The sequence below is a fragment of the Agelaius phoeniceus genome, chromosome 6 (assembly GCF_051311805.1).
Source record: "Agelaius phoeniceus isolate bAgePho1 chromosome 6, bAgePho1.hap1, whole genome shotgun sequence".
NCBI classification, from domain to species: domain Eukaryota; kingdom Metazoa; phylum Chordata; class Aves; order Passeriformes; family Icteridae; genus Agelaius; species Agelaius phoeniceus.
The window spans coordinates 26,596,429-26,623,522 of record NC_135270.1 but is presented as its reverse complement, the minus strand read 5'-3'; the positions used below and the strand labels follow the sequence as shown (position 1 = coordinate 26,623,522).

The 27,094-nt window shown below is 40.4% G+C and overlaps 1 protein-coding gene across 7 annotated transcripts; it reads right to left on the bottom strand.

The window, feature by feature from the left end:
* Window positions 1-5,584: 5,584 nt before the first annotated feature.
* On the bottom strand, window positions 5,585-26,214 carry LOC129121677 (carbohydrate sulfotransferase 9-like). Of its 7 annotated transcripts, XM_077180170.1 has the most exons (8): window positions 25,953-26,214; window positions 25,793-25,837; window positions 17,899-18,009; window positions 15,539-15,686; window positions 14,493-15,095; window positions 10,625-10,712; window positions 8,747-8,838; window positions 5,585-6,765 (listed from the first exon to the last, which is right to left on the bottom strand). In XM_077180170.1, exons 4-7 carry the CDS (start codon window positions 15,630-15,632, stop codon window positions 8,766-8,768), a joined length of 858 nt encoding a protein of 285 aa, XP_077036285.1. In that variant the 5' UTR covers window positions 15,633-15,686; window positions 17,899-18,009; window positions 25,793-25,837; window positions 25,953-26,214; the 3' UTR covers window positions 5,585-6,765; window positions 8,747-8,765. The 7 variants fall into 7 exon arrangements, with proteins under 7 accessions (XP_077036285.1, XP_077036284.1, XP_077036281.1 ...); XM_077180169.1 differs by having other exon boundaries at window positions 5,585-8,838; XM_077180166.1 differs by lacking the exons at window positions 5,585-6,765; window positions 8,747-8,838; window positions 10,625-10,712 and having other exon boundaries at window positions 11,324-15,095; window positions 15,539-15,682; window positions 25,953-26,212.
* Between the last annotated feature and the right edge of the window lie 880 nt (window positions 26,215-27,094).

The window sequence follows — 27,094 nt, the reverse complement described above, 5'->3', positions numbered from 1 at the left end:
AAGCTGTGGTGGGAGTTCTCCCAAGGTGTATGTGATGGGGGAGGCAGGGCTGACAGCAGCTGCCAAATTATGTGAAAACACAACCAGTAAAGTGCACAGTAAAGTGGTTGGCAGTGCAACTTTTCCCCAACAGTCCGTGAGAACACCAAAGCACCTGTAGGAGGATATTCCTTCACGGTAGACTGTAATAGATTTACGTTCTTTCTGAAAGAAGATAGTCACTGCTTTTATTACTAATTTTATGATCAGTTTCAAATTTCATGGAGCAGAAAGGCAGTCTCAAAACATGAAATTGATTAAACCTAATATATACCTAAAGTCATAACAGTTTAATCAAAAGCATGATTTTATAATTGATGGTTTTATAAGAATACTCACAGTAATAAATTTATAGATAGAGCAGAAAATGCAAAGGGCAGTTTTAAATGGGTATTCAAGATTATACACAAGGTTGGACCCATGTAACTCTTTTATGTCACTCTGGCAGCTTCTGTCTGTAGATAAGCAAGCTGGAAAAACATATTTATTCACAGGAGTGGGGTTACATGTGAGCTTTCACAGGGCAAACAGGAGCCCTTCAGGAGATGGCCTGCTGCATGTGGAAGGACATTTCAGTTTCCAGTCTCTTTTAGCCATTGCTCTGTCTGCTGATTCTGCAATTACAAGATTATGTGTGGTCTATGATTAGGAAATCTTATTTAGGAAACCTTAACCTTGGCAACAGTTCTGGGACTAGCAGCTCAGTTCAGTTATAAAATATCATTTAAAAGATTTTACTTTCAAGTAATGAAGATGAAAACAAAAACATGCAATACATTATCATTTTAATAAATACATGAATAAAAATTGCTATTTTATACTATTGATTAGTGGTGATTTCTTGGATAAGGTTAGATAGGTTTAATTGACCTCATTTATAGCATATCACTCCAGAGAGCTGAAGTTTGTGTAAAATTTAACTCAAAATCTTTCAAAGCTACCCGGGGAATAAAGAGATTTTTCAGTCAGTATCACCACATTTCCTCATAGGTGTACAGCTGTTTTAACAAATGGAATGGTACTCTGTGTCCTGACAAAGTGTTGGTGACTTGTACTTTTCACTTGTGAAATCCTGCATTTCTGATAGGACAGGGCTGCCCGCATCCACCCGTGGTGCTTGCCAAGAGCTGGCTCTGATAAGATGCAGATAAATATGTCCCTGTTGTACAGATGGGTGAACTGATAGACAGTACATGAGTTGACTACAGAAGCTGGGGGCAGGAGCAGGGAGCTTCAAATTTGCTCTGTGCTACTCTAACCGCCAGATCACATTCCCACCTCCAGGGGTGAAGCGTTTTGCTTATCACAGTCATTCTGGCTCACATCGGCACTGCTGCGCACTGCCAGGGTTTCACATTTCACACATGCCTGCTACAAAAACTGCTTTCTGCCTTTATTTGTATTGGCAAAAATAAAAGTCTATTTCGTTCCCATGAAATCCCTTTCTAAACATTGTTATCATTAACATATTGCTTATTTCTACTTCCTTCCAGTTTGTGTTCCCATAGGATGTCTAAGCCTTGACGATACAGAGACAAAGATGTGACAGACATTTCTAAATAGATTAGAAAGATTTCATTAAGACAACGGTTTAAATATGATCTAGAGAGGAGCCTTGGGTTTAACTTGGCCTGTGTAGTACATGCATATTGTTCACTGCCCACATGAGATTTCTCAGAGAATTTAGAGTATGATAGCTGAGAAACGCCACCTCTTTCAATTCCATGCTGAGCATGACCTCAGAACGCCTGAGAAGTACTTGAGTGCTGTGATTTGCAAGTCTCTCTTGGATGCAACAAACACAAGCATTTATTAGTAGTTACCATATCTCTTTCAGGATATAGCTAGGGAGGAAAGGAGTTGGGTGTGTTTTTATACAGAAAGGCCCTTTTTCCAGAACTGGAAGAAAGGCACATGGCCCAAGTGGTGGCCGTGCCTAAGGGAAGATCCCAACTCACCCACAGCCATTCATGCCTGAGGCAGAGCTTCCCCTCCGTGGCTGAGATGAAGAGCACATCCCTTCCTGGGAAGCCAAGTGGCAAGCAGTGGGTGGGCTGCCTGCCTCTCAGGAGTGGTGTCAGGAGCAGCTGTGCCAGGGGATGGTGCTTCTCTGCACAGAGGAGCTGGGAGCAGAGCAGGGGATGGTGTGACCAGTCTGGTGGAGCTGGCAGAGGAGCAGCAGCGGGGACAGCAGGCAGCCTCAGTGGCTCATCACCAGCTCCAAAGGGGCTGAGCACCCTGGCCATGTGTTTTAGTTATTCTGTCTTTGCTGCTCATTAGAAAAAGTGAGAAAGTTAGTGCATGTTACAGTCACATCCTCTTTTTGTCATACAAACACAACCAGATCAAATTATGCAAGTACACAGCTGCTGCATGCAAGAGGAGAATGAGACTCCAAACACAGGTCATATGATGTGAAAACAATTGCTGCACTGAGAGCTCTTTACTTTTGGGATTAATTTTTGTGGGCTATTTGCCAAATTTCTCTATGCAAGACATTTATATGGTTTTGATATAAACTCTGGACACCTAATAAATGAAAGCCATATTAAAAAGAAAAAGGAGGGAATGATTTTTTACCTAAGAAGAAGCAAAACTGTAACTGATCTAAGTGTATCGATCACACGAACCTGCAGGAAAGAGACAAAAAACTATGAAGGTCCCCTCGTGGCTGGAATTAAAATTGCATTTCCAAGTCACGCCTGCACAAAGTGTCTCCGGCTATTCAGCTACCTCGCATACCTAAACTGGAGAGAGGGAGACAACACACCTCGGGCACAGTCAAATGCCAATGTCCCCTTGGAAAAATGGGTGCTAGTGTTTGAGATCATGAGGTGATAGCTATGGCAGTGAGGAAGGACACAAAGGATAAGGCCACAGGGGAGGAAGGAGAGTGCACAGCACCCCTGCTAACAAAATGTCTGCTGGTGTATAGGGCATAGGGTTACTCTATAAGAAAGGGTAGGGAAATACTCTGGAAAGAAAGACCTACACAGAAGGCGAACATCACCAGTGAGAAAAAAAAACTGGGAGAAAAATAATTTTTCTCCCACATCTGCACCACATCATGCTGCAGGCAGTTGCTATTCTTCGTCATGAAAGAGGAAGAGAAATGCCTTTTCTTGTCACTTCCCTCTCACTACTTTTATCCCTCACATTCCTACTGCTGCCCTGGGGGCCAACATATCCAGGGAATAACATAAAATGGGGGAGGAGAAAGGGCCCTAGGTATAGTATTCCATGACAGGAAATGTGTGCTGAAAGGAGCAAGCAGGTAGCAGCATCACTGGCTGCAGGTTGTTGGTTTGGCATGTGGATTGTGCTCTCCCTCCTCAAATTTCCTGTAGCTCCACGGAAGAGCATCTGAGATACTGTCAGTTTCTGCTAATGTTTTTCCTGTTCTTGCCTTAAATAAAGGATTTATCTTCCACAGCTGGCATTTTAGCAGAAAAACACAAAAATTTTGTAATTAAGCATAGTTGTTATTTTTGACTAGCCATATGTAGCCCCTCAGAACACTGGGACGTATTTGCCTGTATTTATGGTGACACATCAAATTTTGTGGACTTACTCCTGGTTTATAATAGTGTAAAGAAGAGGGGGATGTGTCTCCTTGTGAATACAGACAGACTGTTTCAAGAAGTTTAATTTCACCTGTTCATCCTTTGAACTGTGGGTGTGCTTAAAGAACAAATCATGGTTCTATTGTTAAAAGACATCTTAAGCAAAAGACTATTTGACTTCTGAGACATTTAAAGGAATAAACTATTGTGGTGGTTTGGCCTTGGCTGGATGCCAGGTGCCCATCAAAGCCACTCTATCACCCTCCTCCTCAACTATACGGGGAAAAGAAGATATAATGAAAAGTCATGGGCTGAGGTAAGGCTTAGGAGAGATCACTCACTGATTACTATCACAAGCAAAACAGACTCAACATGGATAAATTAATTGCATTTATTATTAATCAATATTGGACTAAGACAATGACAAGTAAAACAAAACTTAAAAATCACCTTTCCCCATCCCTTCCTCTTCCTGGGCTTTATTTTATTCTCAATTTTCTACCTTCTTCCCCTTAGAGATGCAGGGAGGCAGGAATAGGGATTATGGTCAGTTCATCACGTGGTTCCTGCTGCTGTTTCCTCCTCAGGGGAAAGATGCTTCCCCTGCTCCAGTGTGAGGTCTCACCCACAGGAGACAGTCCTCCACAAACTTCTTCAACAGGAGTCCTTCCCACAAACCACAGTTCTTCACAAACTGCTCCAGTGTTGTCCCTCTCCACGAGTTGCAGTCCTTCAAGAACAGTGTCCAACCTGGATCTGCCACAGGGCCACAGGTCCAACCAGCAAACCTGCTCCAGCATGGGCTCCTCACTCCCTGTGTCCTCAAGTTCTGCCAGGAGCCTGTCTCAGCCTGGGCTTCCAGCAGATCACAGCCTCCTTTGGGCATCCACCTGCTGCAGCCTGGGGTCCTCTGGGGCTGCAGGAGGATCTCTGCACCCACTCCATGGGCTGCAGGGACACAGCTGCCCCACCAAGGTCTGCACCACGGACAGCAGGGGCATCTGGGCTTCGGTTCCTGGAGCACCTCCTGCCCCTCCTTCTGCACTGACCCTGGTGTCTGTGCAGTTGTTTCTCTCACATATTCACACTTCTCTCTCCTCTGTCTGCAAGTACTTTTGCACAATAACACTTTGTTCCTTCTCAAATGTTATCCCAGAAGCACTTCTACTGTCACTGCCTGGCCCAGCCCCAGCCAACAGCAGATCTGTCTTGGAGCTGGCTGGCATTAGTTCTGTCAGACACAGGGAAAGCTTCTGGCAGCTCCTCAAAGAAGCCACTCCTGTAGCCCCCATATATACAATCCAAATAAAATTATAAAAACCTCCGTAGATTATTGGAAAAAACCCCAATAAAACTGAAAGCCTAAAATAACTAGATTTTAATGGAGATTTAAGCTAAATATAATATTTTCCACAGAAACCATCACTACTATTATTTTCTACAACAATCTGGCATAGTAGCTGAATTGAAATAGTCTTTTTAATGCTGTTTCTACTCAAATGGGGCCAAAAATTTATATCTCAACAGTCACAGGCTTTTATTTCCCTTTGCAAGAGGGATATCTCTGAAAAACTCATAAAACTTCTTACTGAGCAATTGACTACCTGGATGCTGGAGGAAGAGGAGCTAAGTACACTAATGTTTCGTTGTCCTCACTGTTTGCTTTGCCAGTTCATTTGACAGTGCTGCATTAAGAATCAAACACATCTTGAAAGGTCATAGACACACCCTAGTGAGATGAATGACGCCACATGAGTGTATATTTAAGAAAAAAATCTAAGCAGGAGTAACTACTAAGCAACAAGCAAACAGCTTTATTTTAATGTAAGGGTCTGGTTTGTGCTTGTGCAAAAGAACTCCAAATGGTTTGTAGAGGGTTTTTTAGGATATAAAAGTGCTCTTTGGCATGACCATAACTCCAAATTGGTGCCGATATGTCTCTTACAAGGTCATTTTACCCTCTGTATTCCCAGCATTTGTTGGCACACACATTTGCCCAACTTTGTGGACTAGACCACAGTACGACACAGAACTTGACAGAGATTTTTATTCACAAGACTTGACAGTTTGTCTCTGGAATCAACTCAAATATAGAATAAAAACAGTAATGTAAGAGAGAATAAAAAGTAAAATAATTTGAGAACAATACCAAGAAAACTTTTTCTCTGGGGTTTTTGACATTTCTATTTCACAGAATCAAATAGTGTATGCTTTATGTTTATTTGCCTGGGAGAAGTACTTTCTTCACTTGAGGTCGTAGGAACCGATTTTGCACTAATATATGTCCACATTGCCACTGTCTTCAAGGAGTTTTTCACTACAGCTATTGGAATTTTTTCAGGCAGAGAGTGTTGCAAAGGAGTGCATTCCATTCCAGACGATCATAAACGTGTCAGGGAAATGAGTGGCCTATGAAACTCACCAAAAGCAGAGGAAATGAGGTATAGGCAGAGAGGCAGGCGCGCAGCCCCGCCGGTAACGCAGTGGCCGTGCCGGGCGCGTTCAGCACCGCGGACAGCTCAGGGCCGTGCCCGGGCCCCGGCCTCGGTACGGCCGGGCACTGTACCTGGGACACGGTAGGGCCATGGGTGCCGCAGCAGAGTTTAAAACCAGCACAAAACCTAATGTTTGTACTCAGTTATATCTGTAGTTCTGTCTTCGAAACAGGGAACCCATATTTTGTCATCATTTTGAAATCCCCAACACTACTGTCACTAGTAATGCCTTTACAAAATGTCTGATAAGGTTCTTAAACAGTGTCCTGGTTTGGGCTCGAATAGAGTTCTTCTTCCTAGTAACTGGTACAGTGCTGAGTTTTGGATTCAGTATGAAATTAATGTTGACAGCCCACTGTTGTTTTGGCTGTTGCTGAGTAGTGCTTACCCTAAGTCAAGAGTTTCTCAGTTTCCAGGCTCTCCAGTGAGGATGTGCACAAACAGCCCAGGCAGGGGGGGAAACAAAACCAGGACAGCTGACCTGAAAGGGCCAAAGGGATATTCCATCCCATAGAACATCATACCCTGTATATAAACTGGGAGGAGCTGGCCAAGAGGTGTCTTCCACCATTGCTAAGAGCACACAGAGTTCTCTTCAGTAACTAAACTGGGATTGTAGATCATTAGATTGGGTTTCCATCTGTTTCTCTTTCCATGTGAGCAGATTGCTAGAAAAAAGACACGGAAAACAAGACAAATAAACCAACCATTCTTCCTTGTAAGGAGCTGCATAACCATGAGTCAGGGGTAGCCAATATTTCACCAAATTCTTCTAATTCCTCAGAGAGAGTAAGTGGCACAGCAACCAAGCATTTCTCCAGGCTCCTGAACTCTAGGTGTTTTCCACTGTTTTGTCTTTTCCATGGGACTAGTAGCACAATTTGTCAACAGTGATAAACAAAGTAGCCCTGCAAAAGTAACAGGGGGGAAATATTCCATGCTTTTTCTGGCATAAAAGATATTAATGTAGCATTTAACATCAAGGAAAAAATACAGCAAAATGAAGAAAATTGTCAGAGGTGTTTTATTCATGCATCCAATGTATCATTACCTCAGGTAAGTACAATTTTGCAAGGCTGCCCGATGACTAGACAGGAAGCAAAGAGAAACACACCTCCTCTTCAAAAATGCAAGGAGAAAACCTCTGCTTCCCTAATGGGGTTGTTATCAAGCTGAAGAAATGATTTTTGGGTTTTGCTTTACAAAGCTGATAAGTATGGCTATTAGTTAGTTATGATATTTACTAACTGGAAGATAATATTTTTGTAGCGAGTTTTTTTCCGTATATCAGATGGAGTAATAATGAATTCTATTTCTCTTATAACGTTATCAAGGTTCTTGCCAAAGAGCTTAAGAAATTTGCCTCTGAGAGTATAAGCACCTTCAGAAATGGAAAGACTAGGCTGAGATGATATAGGGACACTGACTGCAGTTTGCTGGATTTCATTTTTATTCCAGAAATTGCATTTCTCTCATAGGCAGCTGTCTGTAATTGTCATGAAAACATTTTCACTTTGATATAAATGCATATGGATTCCTGGAAAACAATGTTATTTCAGCTTTCATCATGTTCAGCAGAACTTTGGCTGAAATTAATAATGGAGGTATTGAGTTGCACTTTATACAGAAAATGCCTAATGAAAGGTTACATATTCATATATCCAAGTACCATACTTGTTTTTCAGGTCGTCAAATGAGAATAAAACTCATAAAGAGGTATTCAGAGAGACTGAATGGAAAAATGTCTTCCTGAAAAAATTACAGGTTTGAATCACAGCACACAAAAGAAAATGCCTTTCCAAATATAATTAAGTGAATATTAACTGTCTTCATAAATAATTTTATATAAAATGGAACCATAAAGTTCAGTTAGAGCTTAGTTATAAATCAAATCCATAATGCCGTATTTTCCTGCCCAGTTACAGGCCAGAAAAAATGTTTACGAAGGTAGGCTTTCACCATGGAAGAAGTTAAAAAGATCTTGCTGGGACAGCAGAGTGTAACTTCCAGTGTCAGCAGCTGCTGAGTCCTCATCACCAGGCAAGTTAGGTAGGAAAGCTTGTAGTGAACCTGTAAAAAAACTACTGGGACAAGAAAGCTTGACTAGTGGTCAAGTTGAAACTGAATTCTTGTCCAAGGAAAGAGGAAGATAATCAGAGGGAGAAGGGGAGAGAAGAAGAGGGAGAGTAAGAATAGGCATGAGAGTCTTGAGATGCAAGGCTTCAGGAAAAAAAAAAATAGTAGAATTGAAACATAGCACCCATCAAGGACCTCTGCCCAGGAGAGCCTCCCTTGCCGAGCCCTTTCGCCACCAGATGGCCCCATATGGACGCGGATGGTAATTGGATGCCTGCTCCAAAGACTTCGGGCCTAGGTTTCAGTGCCTAAATTCCAAGGATCCTAGCTGCCAACAGGGAAACAAAACGAAACAGAAACAAACCCCAACGTCCAAAACTCAGGCTGGAGAGTTTGAACAGTCCAGGTTCAAGAGCTTGGATTAGAATACACGTCTCAAGTCCTGGGATGTTTTTCATGGAGTATCATGGTTCAATTTTTAAATCACAATAAGTGATTTGTTCCTACGAGGGTTGGCATTGAATTAACACTGAACTGAGAGTATAAACGGGAACTTAATAATATGTGACGTACCTGGGTTCATGCTTTCAATCTATGTGGCATCTGTAAAGTCACGGGTTTGCATCCAGCTTGGGTGCTCCAGGAGAGCTGGAAAACATCTGGAACTGTAGAGAATTCAAAGGAGAGCAGCACAGATGAACAGAAATGAAACACTGCCAGCATGCAAAGCCTAAAAATTGGCTTGCTAAGCTGTTTGACAAAGAGCTTTGTTGGCCAGTTGCAGGCAGCAGCTGGCATTGTGGGCAGGGTCCTGAGTTAAAGTTCCCAGCCAGAAGTTATCATTAGGATAATAATCTGCTTATATTAATTTGTTTGGTTTTCCCCTGTGTTTGTTTCTTGCCTGTGCTGTCTTTCTGAGATAGACTGGACCTAAAATCAATTGTTTAATGTCAGGTGTATTCTCTCTTAAATTTGTCACTCTACTTTTCCATGCTTATTTCAAGCTAAAAATCTTAAGGGGCTCTTTTGCCATGCAGGCATCCCTAAGGACCAATCTTTACAGATCTCTGAGGGTAAACAAAACTTATCCCTGCAGAGAATGATGGCCCCTCATGAAAGAAAGTGTCCTGGAACTTTTGGTTTATGATTAACAGAGGCCTCTGAAACCTGATGTAAATCCCCAAAAAAGCTTTCTTCCTTGACCACTAAACCTATCTGAATAGAAGATGAACTTATTTTTAAGGGGGTGGATTGCTTTCAAAACATCCTTCACTTTATATTTACATCTCAGCTTGTAGTAGCTAATATCTCGCTGGTGGAGCAGGTGCTTGAAGAACTTTCTGACATAAAAAGCCTTCTGAAAATAGTTGTAATAATGCAAATTCACCTGACAACAATCTGTGCCTGAGTAAGTTAGCAGCTGTAGCACCTGTTTGGAGGCTCCCAGCTGTAGGAATTCAGCAGGAGTCCCTACATGAAGCTCAGGGGAATACTGAAGAAGGGATCCGGGAAAAAATGGAGGACAATACAATCAAGTGAGGTAAGAGTCAGGATATAGTCATAGATTTGTACATAAAGAGCTTTCCCCCTAGTTCTGCTACAGAACAGAAATATAAACTGGAGTATGCCTACCTGGATTTGGGTACTCATGCTAAGTTCTGCTATGAGCCCTACTTATGGCTGGATTGTTGCTCCTTTGATGGGACTCCACAAATGCTGCATAGTCTTGTTAACAATGGCTTTACAGGGTTATGGGAAATGGGACTTTTTGAGAAAACCTTTTCATCTTGCTGATCTTTGGTACATCTCCAAAAGAAGCTATAATCAGGGTCCTGAAGATGTAAAGGAAGCGATTTTGTTGTGGTGAACAAAGGTGAGGTGTACATGGGTAGTGCTGAAACAGTGTGGAGCCATTTCCTTTTCACAAACCTGATGCTGTTATACATCACTCATTTTTGCTCTGCTGATTCATTTGGAATATCAGCCTCAGTATACTGACTGAGATTTGTGATCACTTGAGCTTTTTCTATAAAAATAGTTCTTACTAGAAGCATCATTGCAACTGCCTCACTGTGTACATTTGATACCTGTTCAGAACTTGCAAGAGGAAGCTCCTGAAATTTCAGACATTTCTATCAGGTAAATTCTCTGCCTGTGTTTATTTTATTTGGTTTACATTGATTCATGTCTGTCACCCAATTCAATAACTTTTTGTTTTATACTAAATCATGTCCTAAATTATAATTCTGGAAGGAAGGGAGGTAAGAACTGCTGTGACAGAGAGAAATCATGTCAGGCCAAAGGCAGGGTCATGGAGTGTTGGTGCCTTTTTCTTTTCCTGTTTAATTTTCTTTTTCTACTTCTATGACAGACAAGCCAAAAAAACCCCTGGCTATCATCAAGGTAAAAGCTTTTGACTTTTTAACACTCTAAACACAGAAATGGAATCACCTTGTAGCTGTGAGTTGTGCAGTTTGTCTGATGTGTAATGTCTTGCATGGGTGCTGTTTCCTCTTCTTCCCACTAGTCAGAGACACTTCTGTGGAACACCAGACATTTGACGTTTCACCGCTCACACCTTTTATTCTGTTCACAGCTGTCCTGCTCTTTGAACTTCTCTGAGCAAGAAACCACTAATCACAGTTTATCTGTTAAGACTCAGGATCAAAACTGTGTGAAAAATTAGGACTGCTTGCAGGCAGAATAATTGTTTTTAAAGTGGAGGAAACATCTTCTTCAAGGAACACCTGGTGACATGGTCTCCATTGCTGACAAACATGGATCATCTGTTAGATCTGTTATACTTCCATGAAGAAAGTGGGATGTCAGGTTTGTGGACACCTAGCCTGAAAGCATGTGTGAGGATTTCTATGAGAGTGGAAAAAGTCTCTGCAAGATTTTTTCTTTCTCTTTCTTTTTTTCTACTTATTTGCATTTTTTCTCCAAACTGAGCATGCATTAGTATTTGCTAATTCTTTCAATTCTTTAAAATTTTTGTGAGTCAGACATATTAATGTAGCAAAGCAGAGGCAAGCAGCTTTGTGTTGATTGTTGCCTAATAGTGTGCAGCCTTTGTTTTGATTTGATAGAACAACTTTGAGGTAGGTTTGTTTTTCAAGCAGATGTTATTGAGAAGGATGAACAAATAGATTAATGTGTTAACTCTCTACAGTTTATTAAAGTAATCAGAAACGAACATTGCAATGATTGTATAGCAGGTATATAACAATCAGAAGATTAATTATGGCACTCCCTCCCCATTCAGATCCTCCCCAGGGCCAGAGCTCACCACATTGCCTCCACCTTTGCTCCCAACTGCAAGAATCCATTTTCCTCCCTGGAACACACCACCAAGGGTTAGCATCCAAAGGAAAGAAGCTCCACTGAGGGTTATTCTCTGGGCAAAAGTCAGGAGGGAGCCTAGCTCAGCTTAGAGCCTTATTCTGGACAGTGCACTTGTAGGAAAGACAGTACACCTTGTTATATGGGCACACATGCACACATATGTCCTCTGCTGCTTTTTTTTTTTTTTGTTCAGACCCACAGCAGCTAAACAGCATTGCAGCAGCCAGTGAGCTGAGGCAATGTGCTACTTACAGTTCACTGTAGGCAAATGGCAAAACTCAAAGCCTGCTGTGAATAGTTACAGAGATTTTTCTGCTTTAATAGATACCCTTCTGCTACTGACTAATGCTTGTGATGAATGAATTAGCCATCATTTTTCTGCAACCACTGTGGGAACAATATTTGAACCTGTGAAAGAGGAAATAAGAATAGAAAGCCACTCACATCTAACAGCAAGAAGCTGGAGGGGGGTGTTAACACTGAGTGCTGATAGCAAAGACATCAATAAAACTCTGTCAGTAACATTTCTTCAGAGCTTTCCTAGGCTGGATGAGGGTGCCAGAGTACTCATGAATTTTTAGATCTTCTTACAGCTTCAGATATAGCTCTGGAGAGATCTCTCATGTAGAAGTGAGTTATGAGGCAAATCTTATTCCCCTCTACCTCTGCATGATCTGAAGCATGTAGCTGTGATTCAGGAAAGAGAGACTGCATCCTTCTGCATACCCTTAACTTTGATGGGAGTAATTTCCAGCTTGCTCTGACTAAACAAAACTAACAAGTAAAGAAAAAGAAAAACCTACATGAACTACAGAGTTGCCAGGGTGGCATGAACAATCCGATATCAAGGGATAGTAGGTTTATGGGGACACCAAATACGGTGATGGTGAGGGTAAGATCCAGAAATATGAATCATTCTGCATAAAATCATAAGCTTTTTTTTTTTTTCCCCAAATTGTTTTGCTATTCTTGCTTGGTCTTCTCACTTTGAATCTCTCCTTGTTCCAAAGGTGCCCCATTTAGGAAACAGTCAGCCAGGCAAGACCTGCCAGATGCACAGAATGCTAGTCCTGCTTGTGTGCAATCTGCTGTCAAGGGGGATAGAAAGCATTTCTTTCTGGGCCTCTCCTGTCACTGTGGCCTGATCACTGTCTTCAGCTGATGTTGTATATCACTGCACCTTCCCACTGGAGCAGATAATTCCTGCAACTCACTTCCTGCACTGGGGGGGCTCCTCCAAACCCTCCACTGTGTCAATTTTTCGGTCTCCTTTTCCCTCTCCCTTGCCCATGCTGCTGGCAGCAAAGGTTCTACGGATTGGTGACTCTGTGGTTAATTTATTTCGTATCTGTCCTTTTCTGTGTGATGAGAAGCTGAGAGCCAACTTTGGGTCCAAGACTAGTCTGCCAGCCTTTAAGCATCTGCAGATTTAGCTGAGAGGAACTAAGTGCATTTGAGAGATTTTCAAGTAAGCTGCTGAGAGACTGACATCCCCTAGAGGTGGTGCCAATAGTCACAATTAGTTGCTGAAACTTGTTACAATTAATATGGTCACAAATTAATAGTTGAACTTGACTGGACAAAAGATTTTTTTTAAAGGGGACAAATCTCATTCTTAATATAATAGCAGTTATAGACCCCTCAGTGATCTCAAACCAAAGTCACCTAGGAACATAAGAAGGGGGTAATGGTTTGAGTTGCTTCTCCCATGTTCCTTGTTCCCCTCACCATAACTCCACAATTTATTTGCAGTCATTCTCTTGTAATGTGAGAAAGCAACAAGTAGAACAAATGTATTGTCTAAGGTTACCCAGTTCCTCCCAAGCGCCATGCTCAGGTAAGTCCCAGGAGCTTGTGGATTCCAGCAGTACAAATGGGAAAGCCCAAACATTGTCCCCACTGCACTCACTGCCCTGTCCATTGTCTGGGTGTTAAGTGCTTTTGGAGAATAAATAAGAATCACCTTTCCACTGAGATTTTAGATCATGCACCACCCTGGTTGAACAGTTTAGAAGGTACCTCTAACTACTTCTCTAAACAAACTCCAATGCATTTTTAAAACCTTCTGCTGAAATGCTTACAAAACTGGTGAAAAGAGTTTGTAAGGTCACCATGAATGCCAGATCTGCTCATCAGAAGATTTTTAAGAGCTATAATGTTGACAACTATGCTGCTTGAAGGATGAGGCTGATGGGCTGTGATCAGAGCACTGCTATACAGGAAGATATCCTGGCATTAGGTTCTGTGTAATGCAGCTTCAAGCATCTGAAGTTATTTGCTTCTTTCCTACAGCATTTATGACCAAGGCTCTTGCAGACAGAGTGGTTTAACTATCAAGCAGATTATTTATTGCTTCTTATGCAATTTTCTAATTAAAAAAAAAAAAGTAAAAATGGTGTTCTAAAATATTCATTGTGAAATACAACATTTTTCATCCTTCCCATGTCTTTTACCAATGGACCAAAATCTATAATTTATGAACAGTTTTCATGAAACAAACATATGCTGTTAAAGATCAATAGGAAGACAATCATTTTAATAGGTAAAGGTCTGCATGGAACAAGAGATCATGGCAGGGATTTTATATAAGAGTGCTTAGAATGATAAACCATATCTACAAACTCCAGGATAACCTCAGCAGCAGCCACCAACCCACCGATCAAGCACCTGTGAGGACAAGTTCTGCCCATTTTGTACAAAGGAAACTATTCTTTGTTTAACCTGCATTAGTCATTCAGGGGAAAATAATCCTCATATTTCATAGTATAGTTGAACAAAAAAAAATCCATTTCATACAATTTTTTAATCTTCTCAATTTGTTCTGAGGTCAGCTGTCTGAGGTACTCTAAGGTGATATCACCATCTGTTCGTTTCTCTGAGCTGTATCTCTTCAAGCTGGGGTATTGCAGGTTCTCTGGTGCACCAATCACCTTCAGAACATGCTCAGAGTCCAAGCCAAGAGTTTCATACTTACCCACAATATCATAGTGAATGTTGCAAGGATCACAGAGCAGAAACATCGGTTTCCAGTGAATGTCAAGAGTATGTGGTGGTTTTGCTATAATGAAGTTGACAAACTCCTGAAAACTCACTTTTTCAGGAGAATTTTTATTTTTCCTGAACATTGCCCTAATCTCATTGGCAATAGTGGTACTGTAGAATGGTTCAGAGTGCAGGAGTTTGTCTCTGTAAGCTGAAACCAGCCGTTCCAAGGGATGTCTGGTGAACATAATTTTGGTGTAATTGCTTAGAAATTCCTTTTGTAAGGCAGGTGGGTAAGACACCAGCCTTTTAATTAGTGAGGTATGGTGGATGTTGTCATGCTCAATTTCAGAAGCTTCTGCATTCAAGTCTGACTGAAGAAGAAAAATAATTCTCTTCCAGTTGGAGCAGCCTACCTTAGGCACCTCACAGTAGATAAATTTATGCTTGTGCTCCACAAAGAGTTGATTTGCAACATGAGAATCCAATTTACTTCTTGGTTTATTGAGGTTATTCTTCAGGCAGACAGAAGCCAGTGTGTTTTTCCGACCGTTTTGAATTGCCAGCCAATTTTCAGTGGGATTGGAAAAAGCATCTGTAACCAAGGAAGAAATTGAAACCATTTCAGTGAAATAGGCTTGTATGAATCTCTTTATCTGTGACAATCATAGCACTCTATCACCCTGCATACAAAATCTAACGAGGATGCTAAAATATTATTTTTTTTACTGTAACTGGACTAGACCATGGCAAACATGCAATAAACTATCCTCCCTAGTGAAACATTTATTAAAATGAAAACTTTCAATATGTTAGCAGTACTAGTCTAAGCAAGTTTGGTGTTCCAATATCATGCTTTTGTAGTGCTCTCCTCTCATATATTGCTGAGATAACTACCATAGTGATAAGTGACTAGGCCTTGAATATTTTCATAGTATTGTTTATATCTTGGGCTTTATAGTTACTTTCTAACACATTTGGAAAAGGTGTCTCTCTTTCTAAAAAACATTAAATTTTTTTGGTAATTTCTTTACTCACCTGTTAGGTTTTTTTGTCTCCTAGAGAAAAACCCAAAAAGAAATATTCCAAATACAAAATTTGGGAGAAGGAAAACTAACACCTTCTGGTTCATGTTATTCTCACACGAAGGAAAATGATGTGGTGTCTAAAGTGGAAATCTGTCTTTCTGTCAACAAGGAAAGATGATTCAGGTTAGATTTTGTATGACTGATATAACAAAGATAACATGTATATCTCCTACAGAATTTAAGGCAGCAGAAAGACTTTTCAAGCCCTATAAAAATAGATTTTGCTAATAAGAAAAAATTCTCTCGCAGAAAAGACTCATCACAATTATATTGTTAAACCAAATAGATAAGTAATATGTTCATTTTGAAGTCTTACAAAATTCTTCCTTTTTTCAGAACAGTGAACTGCTTATAAGCAAATACTACTCCCTTGTCTTTTAAAGCTGTTGGGGAACAATAACTTCATTTAGAATTACAAAGTTGTATTTTTTTATCATCTTTGGAATCTGGGAACACAAAGATCTCTATAAAATGTAACAGGTGTATCCACAAAGACCAGGACATATTCAGGATGAATTTATTTCCATTTATTGCCCTGAAGCTTTGTACTTTGGACAAATACATCATTGTAGGAGAAACTCTTTCCTATTCCTGCAGAGAATCCACACCACTAACTTGAATTCTCCCATTTTCCCTCTCCAAAGACCCTGCATGGCATATATGTTTGTTGCCATTGCTGCTGCAGCAGGAGAGCCCCAAAATGGCTCAGTATGATAGGAAATGCAGAAAGTGGTAAACAACAGAAAAGGAGCTGTTCCATGTTCCCAGACAGAAGGAAAGAAGGCAGTCCAACACAACATATATTCTCTCTTGTGCTCACTCATTTTCTCCTGGCACTTCATGGAGAGAGACCTATCTAAATCCTCTGTGCAATCTTACTCTGTTTCCCCCAGTAGAGAGGTCTTCATAAGCATGCTTTTATTGGAATTTGCAAAATTAGGTGCAAAACAATAACTACTGGCAAACATATCATTGCCTTTCTGTTCCATAAAGTCTGCACAATCAAAAAGTCAAAGAGCACTGTCTTCCTTTCCTATCTCTCAAGTTTTCACCCTGAACCTGCTGGCAACAAACACATCATTGTCTAGATTCCTCTAGGACATAATTTATTTTTTTCCCAATTTTTCTTATTTTATTTTGTTTTTGCAAGATATGATAGGAGCACTTCTGGTTTCTGGTGTGTTCTGAGACAGCAGTGGAGGCAGTACAGTTACACTGCTGAAACTGTACTTGAGCCCAAGTGTTCCTCCTTTCAGGGCTGATATGTGATTTTGATATCACACACTTTTACCAGAATATCTGCAGACTCATAGAGTTAGCAGCATTATGGACAATTAAATCTCTCTTAGAGTAGGTATGACCTAGGGAATGGAGAGGGACACTGTTCACTATCTCTGTATTAAAAATTTACTCATATTTACAATAAAATGTTACAATAGTAATACAAATTAATGCAGCATTCTTAGACACAATGGCATTTAGCCTTTATTTTTTTTTCATTTTCTTGGCTGTATAAGATCATTGTAAGGGCTACAGGAAAGGTCATGGGAAGATTGCCTTTAACCTTTCTTTCACTGTACATCAATTCTCATTTCACGATGTAATCTTTGAGTCCTAATGCACCAGAGGCCATTTTCAAGGCCAGCTAAAGTCAGTCAGGCTGTTCATTGATCTCATAAGGGCCAAGATTGAGTGTTCCCTTTTTTTTCTCTTTCAGAAGCAGTTTGAAGAGATAACTTTACACTGTGTAGCAATTAAAATCAATATGAGTCTAAACAATTCTATACAAGGACTCCCTGTTAGAGTATGCCTAGGAGAAAGATGTTGGGCTTCATTCATTTTAACTGCTGTCACTTCAGAAAAGAAATGTTATCATACCTGTCTCAGGAATCAGAAAATGAACTAGATTAATTTTACCCTATTATTATACTTCTATCATGCATATTTAATAATTACACTACCAGTAGAGACTATAAGGTCTGCTATAAGACATATTTCATATGGAAACATGTCAATGACTCATCACAGGGAAACAGAAGAAATTTGCTTCCTTGGGGGAAAGAAGATGTTTAAGAGCTAGTTACACACAGAAGACAACTCAACTCCTCTTCAAAGACTTATGCATAATTGTGGAAACAAAAGAATCTTTAATTAAATTCATGAGAACAATCAGACCATAAGAAGGGATAGAACAAGCTCCAAGCTGACAGGTGAAATCTTTCTGGACTCCTTAGAAAACTTCACAGAGCAGACTGGCAGTAAGAGTTAGCATTGCCCTCAAGTAATGAGGACAACATGACATGAAGCTACCTTAAGGTGAAGTCCAAAGCCTTCTTCAGAAGATGTTTTCAGATGTGAGACCCCAGTATGGACTTCTGTGTAATGTAAAGTTTCCACTGATGAAAATCACCTAAGGGAAACCTGAGGAAGAGGAGGAAAGAAAATTCTGAGAGCCATTTTGTCAAAGAGGGACAAGTCACCTGGAAATTAAAAAGGAGGGGAAAAATCCAAAATGGAAAGCACCTTTGCCCGTAGGTGTCAGTGTCAGTAAATCAGATGAACTTTTCCTTATTTTTTTTATGGCTTTCCCATGTAATTGTGTTTGCTGTTTAAGATATAATGAGTTAATACTTCTCTTGCATTTTCCCTCATCCTACCTTGAATTAAGTGTGATTTTAGGTAACTTCAAGGCATTCACCAGTAAAGGAATGGTGAGTCTATTAACACAACAAGTTCATATTGAATAGAGTATTTCTGCTGTAATTAAAGGGCAGCAGTATGGGCTCCCCCAGGCAAGAAGGAAAGACAGCATCATAAGACTTATGAAACAAAAAAAGCAGAAACCTCTTCTACTGAAAAGTAACAAAACAGGAGACAGGGAGACAGGGATCTAAATATCTCTTTGAATCTTACATATTTCCAGAAAAGAAGATCCTAAAAATTAAATATAAGTCATTAATCTGCACTGTTCTTGTTGTACATAGTGGAGGGAAGCAGAGAGGGAGATGGATTTTTTTTAAATTTTTTAAAAAAAATTTTAATTAAGCATAAAATCTTCCAGATAAGAGCCTTATGCTGCACTGTGGTTTTTTCCTTGTTCTTCAGATCACATAGTTATAAATCAACTATACAGAGCTATGGCTTGATATTTTTAATATCTGCATGTCTTACTGGATTCTGCAAATTGCATCAAAAATAATTTTCAGACTTGTTTTTGGTCATTACTAAAGAGTAAGCCAGGCCAGGGAGCAAGAATTATCCTTGCAGTATTCTTTCAGAAGGCTTGCTATCAGGAGATTTTTGAATCTTTCTTGCAGGAGTCTTTCAGAAGGATTGCTATCAGGAGATTTTTTGAGGCCTGTCAGTTAATTAGTGTTTAATTTCTTCATTATGTGTCCAGCTGTTTTGATGTCTTTCTAGCTCCTAGGCCAGAACATGCTGTCATGTCAAATGCTTTATACAGCTCTAAATCCACTACATCAGTGCTATTGCCTTAATCAACCAAAGCCAAGCAAAAATAGTAAGTCAGTCTGGTGACATCTGTTTTCTGTAACATAATCTAAAGTTTCTATATGAGAACAGCCAGAGCAATTGTTCAAGCAAAGAGTGGTAACAAATGGGGAATATATTACTGGAGAAAGCAATGCCAATCATCTCATGTGCATACAAAATGGCAAAAAGGCTTGAAGTCCCCATAAAATTAAAAATATTTACTGAATTCAAGCCTTCTTTGCACTGCTGATAATTCCACCAAGGCCCTCTGTAATTCCATTTCAAAGATTCTTTTCTTCCTGATAAACACACTGCAAGTAATGAAGCCAAAAACATTGTATCCTGTTGTTCATATCTTTGTTGTCAAGTTTGCTGACCATAAAATATTCTTCCCATCCTGTTTACTTCAAGAAATTTCTGACAAATTTATGCTTTTAATTACTTTAACATCTCCCTCTTCTACATGGTACACTGGGTATGGAGGTGGCTGGCAACCTACTTGCACATCCCGTGCATGGCAGGTGAGACTCACTCTATCTCTGAGACTGCTCTCTATCTCTGTATTGTACTTTTCCAGGGATATCAAAAAATTGTCATATGATGACGTTATTGACGTTATTTTATTTATTTATTAATAAATAAAATAACGTTATTTATTTATTATTAATATTTTTTCTGTTAAATTGCTTTTTATTGGTTCATTTGTCTCATTCTTGCTTTACATTTTGTGATACTAGACCTTCCGCAACCTTCCTCTCTATGTCTGTTAGTGGTCTGTACTTTAACTGAGCGTGTGTAGCTACACCACAACCAGTAACACTTGTCCAACCACCAGCTTTGGATTTATAATGAGTTCCTTTCCCCCTGACCAAAACAAGGTCTGATAGAAAATCTCTAGTATTCTTTCAATTGGGAAATACTCAGTCAAATATGTTTTAATAATAGTCACGATACATGAGTACATGACCCAACACATCCACACTCAGACTGAAGTTCTTCCTCCTGCTATGCAGATTTATTTCCAGAACAAGCACCAAAGGAATAGGTTACACTGCCTTGCATAGGTAGCACTTGTACACTGCTCTGTCCTTGAACTGCTGAAATAATGATTCATAATATGGCATTCCCTAATCCTTCTCCTGGAGCTTCTGAACCATTGCAATTGCAAAATCTTCAGTATTCAAAGAAATTTAGCAAAAAAAAAAAAAAAACTTTAAATATTTTTATACTTTCATAAACAATAAGAAGTACTATAGCTGGAAATGTTGAATAATGTTAAGTTTTTTTGTGTGGCACCTATTACCCAAGTAGAAAAACACATGTACACACACATGTGTACATATATATACACACACGAATAGTTCCAAAACACATTAATATCAGTTACACTGGCATATTATTTGCTCCAAGTAAACTAACTAAGCAGGCTGATAATGATTTAAAGTATTCTGATAAACTTACAAAGGTGTGTCTCAAGCTGGTTTTTCACAGACATACCTTGGTCAGAGCTGAGCATGTGGGGCAATTCTCTGCACCCATTTGATAAGTGGAACTTTCCAGACTAAAAGAATGAAATTACAACAATACTTATTTGTGTTCCTGATACATTTGAAGCCAGAAGAAAAAGAAAGTACCAGTACAGCAGCTCAGTGGAAGGTAGGGGAAAATCTCTGAAAACAGATAACATTCTCAGTTGCTGAACCCCATTCTGTACTTAAGCCCTTTCAAAAAGACAACTGCAAATACATGCATACTGATATGTGCATGGGTACATAGAAGGTGAGGAGGGGATGATGGGTAGAAAGCTCCCAAGAACAGCCTGAACAGGAAAACCAAGCTCTGGGTGCAGTTCTGCATGTGCTGTTCTATCAGAGTGAATTGCAAGGGCAAGACTCTTGTTTGACCAAATCTGCAGCACCCTTGCTTCTGTACAGTTTGTAATGGGTGGACAGGAGGGAGAAGGACCCCAGAAAGTGGAGCTTTTGCAGCCAGGCTGGCCTGTCCATGAAGTGGAAAATCAGTAATGGGTTAGGAAACTCACGCAAGTTACAGACAGCCAAGGGCTAGAATAAGTGTCTTATCTGGGTCATTTTGCCAATAAGAGACAGCATTTGACATCATCTCATTTCAGCAAGGGTTGAATGGTGTCAGGTGAGAACAGGTAGAAGCTCAGTGGGGAGACAACATATGGGCTAGGCTGGGAGCTCCTGAGGAAAAGGCTGACAAGGGCAGCCTACAGACCAACACAGCCCTGAGGTGGGTATGAAGCAACAATTTCCATTACAAGCACAATCTAAAACTCTTGTTCTGTGGTCACCTCAGCCCTCCATTATTGCATCAGACTTCCTTCTGGTCTCAGCAACTGTAGTGATACCTTCCTTGATGCCATCATTAATCTGCTTATTATTCTCATTATACCACTTCTTATGCCTGCCTTTTAGCTTTTCCTTTTCTACTTAATTCCATGTAATCTCCTTGTCTTACCTTCCAAGCTTTTTTGTTATCTATACTTTCTCATGCAGTATTAAAAGCTCAGCTTTACTTTCTGATATATCATATTGGTAGCCCCTCTTGTCATTAGCCCTTGATAACAAAGGAATAGTTTCTGCTTTCTCCTCTGCTGCCCCTGCTTTTGGATTAAGTTTATGAAACACCTACAGAGCCATTACATTTTTCACCTAAAATCACTCATAAAGTTTTCCCTTTCAGGGATGCCAACACCAGTTATGATGCCAGTGTGTTAAAACTGTTACCAACCAGTCCAAAAGAGCAAGTGAAAGAAGGAGCCAGTTTGGGGATGAAAAGGACCAAAGTGAAAAGGAAAAAAAAGAGTTCATGGGGAAAGGCAGCAGCAAGTCTGACAGAAAAGCTCCCAGAGAGAGGCAGGAAACAGAAACCCAAGGAAAAATGGTAGAGCTGGGGCCCAAGGGAAATAGAAAGTTTCTGTAGCCTGCTCTAGGTTGTGCAAAAGGGAGGTTGAGAAGTGGACTGAAAAAGACACAAAGTACAATTCAGTGAAGAAGAAAAACAAATTCAAAGAAATGAGTATAGAAAGCAGTATGCTAATTATCCAATAAACTACCAAAGATGTTTAAAAAGGAATGAGACCATATGCACTGCAGTCACTCTTGCACTGGAACCCAGCCCTTAGTATGTGATCAAAATTGTATTTCTTTTCCTTCCTGGAACTTCAGACAGAAAGGCCACAGACTTCTGATTTTCTTAGAAGAGATGTGTTCAGTGAGAAGACCCCGTTCGTGGGTGGGCCCAGCCTGGCTGGAACCTGGGAAGCTGGATGCCAGCTCTGCTGCAGCATCACTGGGGCAGGGACTGGTGGCCTCAGGAGGCTGACATGGAGTCCTGGACTGTGGGCAGGGGAAGCAGCCCCAGGGGACTGGGCAGTGCCCTGTTAGTGCTTTTGGTGCCTGACATCTGGTAATGGGCTGTGGGGCCTTTTTATCTAAACACTTAATTCAAAATTCTATGCACTTGTCAAGTGCCATTTAAATCTTGCAAAACCAATCACAGAACAAACTTCACTGCTTTCTTTTATGGAATCTAGATAAGTCTAAAAAACTTGGAAAGAAGGAAAAAGGAGAAAAAAGGAAGCACAGAAGAAAAGTTTAGAACAATGCATTCTGGCCAGGGTGGCAGTGAATGATCTCCCCCAAGCTTGTTTTGTAGCAGATGGGCCTCAAAATCCCTCTGCTTTGTCACATGTATGACTAATTCTCTGTCTTTGCATATGTCTCAGTGTCCCCTCCCATGTTTCTCTTCTCAGTTAATGTCAGTAACAGCAATGTTTCCCTTGCCATTCAGGTCTACCTGCCTTGTCTCAGCCCTAGATCCTCTTTGTCTCCTCCTGCTTTTCAGCTCCCTGTGCAAGCTTGATTCATTTATTCCTGCCATTGCACACCAAATAATACAGTCAAAACTGTTTGTAAAAGTCCTGTTTACTTAGCACACCACCCCCAGGCAAACTCCTGTTTACTGTTCACCTTGTTATTCCCTTGTGTCCCCACCCCTAGTACCCCTTAACCATAATTGATGACAGCTATGACCTCTCTTTCCCTCTTTACACTCCAGTGAATACAAAGCATTTCTGTTTAAATGGTTTTCCTTTTTGCTCCTATCTCTTCCAGCTTCTCCTGTCATTCTAGTCTAGATTTTGAACCTTATTTTCAGGATCCAAAACTAATTTTGTCTGAATCCATACCTCTACTCTCATTAGCCCCCACTCTTTCTTTTTTATACTCCTTCAAAGACTCCCTTACAGGAATCATGTGCAAGTCCTATCACCAGTGATTCGGTGTCTGCTCTATTACAGAAATAACCTCCTTGCCTGAAACATCCTGACACTTACTGACAAAATGTGTGTACACCTTTTTCTCTCTTCCTACATGAATCTAGGCTTATTCTTTCTTTCCCTTCTGCTCTCCTGTGTGTTGCAGGGCAAGCTGTTCAGCAGAAATATTATGTTTAAAGTCTGTTTCTATGAAACATGTTTTTATAGCATACTATGACACATGCAGTATCAAAAATTAAGAAGTTTGGAGACAGTAGAATTAAACTGATAATTTAAATCATAGAGAGTAAAAAATGAAGTGTCTGCTGGCTTTTGGCAGAACAGTCTTGAAACTAAAGACTTGACATTTCAGAGCATTTGATGTTACACTACACTCTAAGTTCAAAATAGTCTTTTGGATTCAGTTACAGATAGAAATGCTTGAAAAATCTGCAAATTTGGTTTCCAGACTCTGCTCAAGTATCCAGAAAATGGAGAATGGCCAGTCAATGAGTCTCTGAAAAGGTGGGTACCACACACCCCATGGGATTATCATAGCACACAAATACAAGCTCTCCTCCTAAAAACTCTTGCCTGATTCACTGCACACCTTCTTTCATTTGACACAGATAGTGGGGATCCTACTGGACAGCCCTTGAGTGTCTCAAGAATATGTTCATCCTCTGAACCAAACATGTCAAGTTGTGTAGAGTATTTTGTTTCTTTAAAAACTAAGTGTTGAAAAGGTACTCAAAAAAGTATTCATGAAGTATCACAACAACATGCACAAAAGTAATTTTCAGGGTTGAATCAGCTCCCCTGACCAGTCTTATGATACTCAGTCTAATGGAATAACCAATAGTGGCAGCAGATTGCTATCTTCTGAACAAACCCAGCATCAACAGTGACAAGTCCCAAACTCACCAGTTTTACCTGCTGGCAGCAACAAAACAGTGAGACTTGGTCATGTGGGATGCCATTCCAGGCACTGAAGGAAAGTGGTCCATAGCACAGCTTGTCCCTGCTTCCCCTGCTCCCAGCATTAGCATGGCCTGCCCAGACCCTTCCTTTCCTGGTACCCCCACCTCTTTGCACTCCACTGTCCAGCAGCACTCCCACACTCCTGCTCAACACATATTTATTTGCATGGGCACCAGAGCTTTTCCCTTAGTCCCCATCCCAGGTGTGACCCCATCTTTCCCAGTCCCTTCTTCTACTCCTCAGGCAAAACTTTAACCCAATCTCCAGCAAATTCTCACCTCCAAAAGCCTTCCTCATATCGTCCCCAGGCAGCTCGCCCAGCAAATCCTGTTTTCCAGCTTCCCAAACACCCATCAGATCTCACCCTGATTCTGCTTTCAGCCTTCCTCATGCACAAGCCAGCTCTTTGCTGGCTCCCCCTGCCAGACTCCTCCCTTTGTCTCCTCAGTCAGCCTCACAGCCCCCCCTCCAACAACCACACTTCCGAGCCCAGCTCATCAGAACTGTCTCTCCTTCTACTTCCAAGATTCCCACACAGCCCTACTGCTTCTCACTCTCAGTTCTGTTCTCAGCTAGTTCCAGGCTCTACACTTCAGCTTCTATAGTTATTTTAGTATCTGCCAAACTAAACTGATACATTTTCCTTTTCTTTCCTTCCCACATCAGTTTTCTCACTAGTCATCAAGGCACATTTTCCTGCTGATTTTGTTCCTTGAATCTATTTTGCCAGCAATCCCCAACAATTTCTCCCTAGAAATCTTGCTCATGCTTGTTCTTTAAAATTAATTGTTTATTCTCCTGTGCAGAAGAGGTTCCACTGATAATGTACAAGAGGAAACTCTTAACCTCATTTTTGAAATGCTTTTTTCAAAATCGGCAATGTACCTGAACTTCTTAGAGAAAAGGTCGCTGGAATAATTTAAGAGAAGAAAAAAGAACACAGATTTCCTGTACAAAAATCAATAAATTATTTTTATTCAAAGGGATTAAAAACTATCCTCAGGCAAATATCTGGCCTGAGGATAAAACTTCTGCTGAAATGTTTGAAATTTGACAAAAACCTATGTAGATGCAAACTGTATTGAAATTAGAAGAATCAAGATGCATACCACCCTTTAAAAAGTCAGAAAGTGAATGAAAGCCATTGTCATTTCATTTCAGGCACCAGAATCCCTGTAACATCAACTTCTTAACTAAGGAAAGCCATAGCAATGAATAATAGGCTGCCAAAAAAATCCTCTGTAGATTCATTTCATCACAGTGTGATTTGAAAAGCTAAATGATGTCTCAGTTTATGCTTCAAAATATTTGATGTCAATTTCTAAATATATAAACAAATAAAAAACCCAACCAACTCTGAAAAAGAAATCTCTTTTTGCAGAGATTTGCCTACACTTACAAAATCATGGTGACAGGAAAAGCTACTAACAATCCAATTTTACTCACCAATCAGACAGCCTCAGTGGAGACTTCCCATGCCTCTGAGTGATGCTAAACAAACAACAAAGATTCAGACAAAGAAATGTCAGTCCAGAGAAACATGTCATTTTAATTTTATGCCTAGGGATGGAAAGGAAAGAGGGGAAAGATTTTATGTTCTCCTTACCTGATCTTTAAGGCTGGGCAAAGTGCTTCTGTATCCACACAGATGCTTTCACAAGAGAGCATTTGAAACACTTTGTACACTTAATATTTGTCTCTGTTTTGATTAAAAGCCCCACTAAAAGTTGCCAGCATTTCCCTGAGAATCTTTAGGTGAGCATCTCCAGTTGCCCTTTCCAAAGCACTGTGCTGTGTCTGTCTCTAGGTATAAGGAGCAGCATTTAACCACTCCCCGCGCAGGGTCTACAGCAGCTGTTAGAGACTGCCAAGTGCTTCAAGAGCAGCCTGCCAAGAGGCTGCCTGCTAAGCAACCAAGAAAGGGGATGGTTGGGAATATGAGGGCAAAGGTAATTTGGTTGAGAGTAATTGTGTTGTGATAATATGCATTATTTTTAGATGGAGAACAAGAGGCAAGATCAATTCCAACCCAAAGAACTCTATACAAGAAGACTCCAATAAACTCTGGGAACTGGAAGGTAAGTTCTCATGAGAGACATGGCTAAAGCAGAAGGAATTCAGTAGAGTTGGCACTTCCTTAAAGAAATTATGTTTAGGGTACAAACACAAACAGTCCTACACAGTAGGAGGATAGGAAGTATAGTCAGAGACCAACTTGGCTACTTGGCTAAGCAGCACAGTCTTCAGTGACCTGAAACACAAGCAGGAAATGTACAGAAAGTGGAAACCAGGTCAAACTCCTAAGGACTAGTATGAAAGAATAGCAGTAGATGCTGAAACCAAATCATAAAGGATAAAGCACAAATTTAACTGCAAAAAGCAATGGATATAAGAGGTAGCAAGAAAACAAATCTGGAAGGAAAAGAAAAACCTAGTGATAGTTCACTTGCAGAAGGCTGATGTACATTTTCCATCATTCTTCATAAAAGGGTGAACTGTAATTACATGACTAATAACTAAACTCAGCAAGAAAGAATCTATCTAAAATAGGAAAAGAACAGGACCAAAAATAATTTGAATATACTGCAGTTCACATCATCCTCAATTATACCACTACAGCATGTCTCCAGGACAGCTCTCTAGTTGTGGTTGATGTACTAAGTGTCCCTGGACTGATATAGGAACCTACATCCCTGCACACATACAGGAGGCTCCTTCATTGCCTGCTGAAGAGGTGAAGTGAGTACT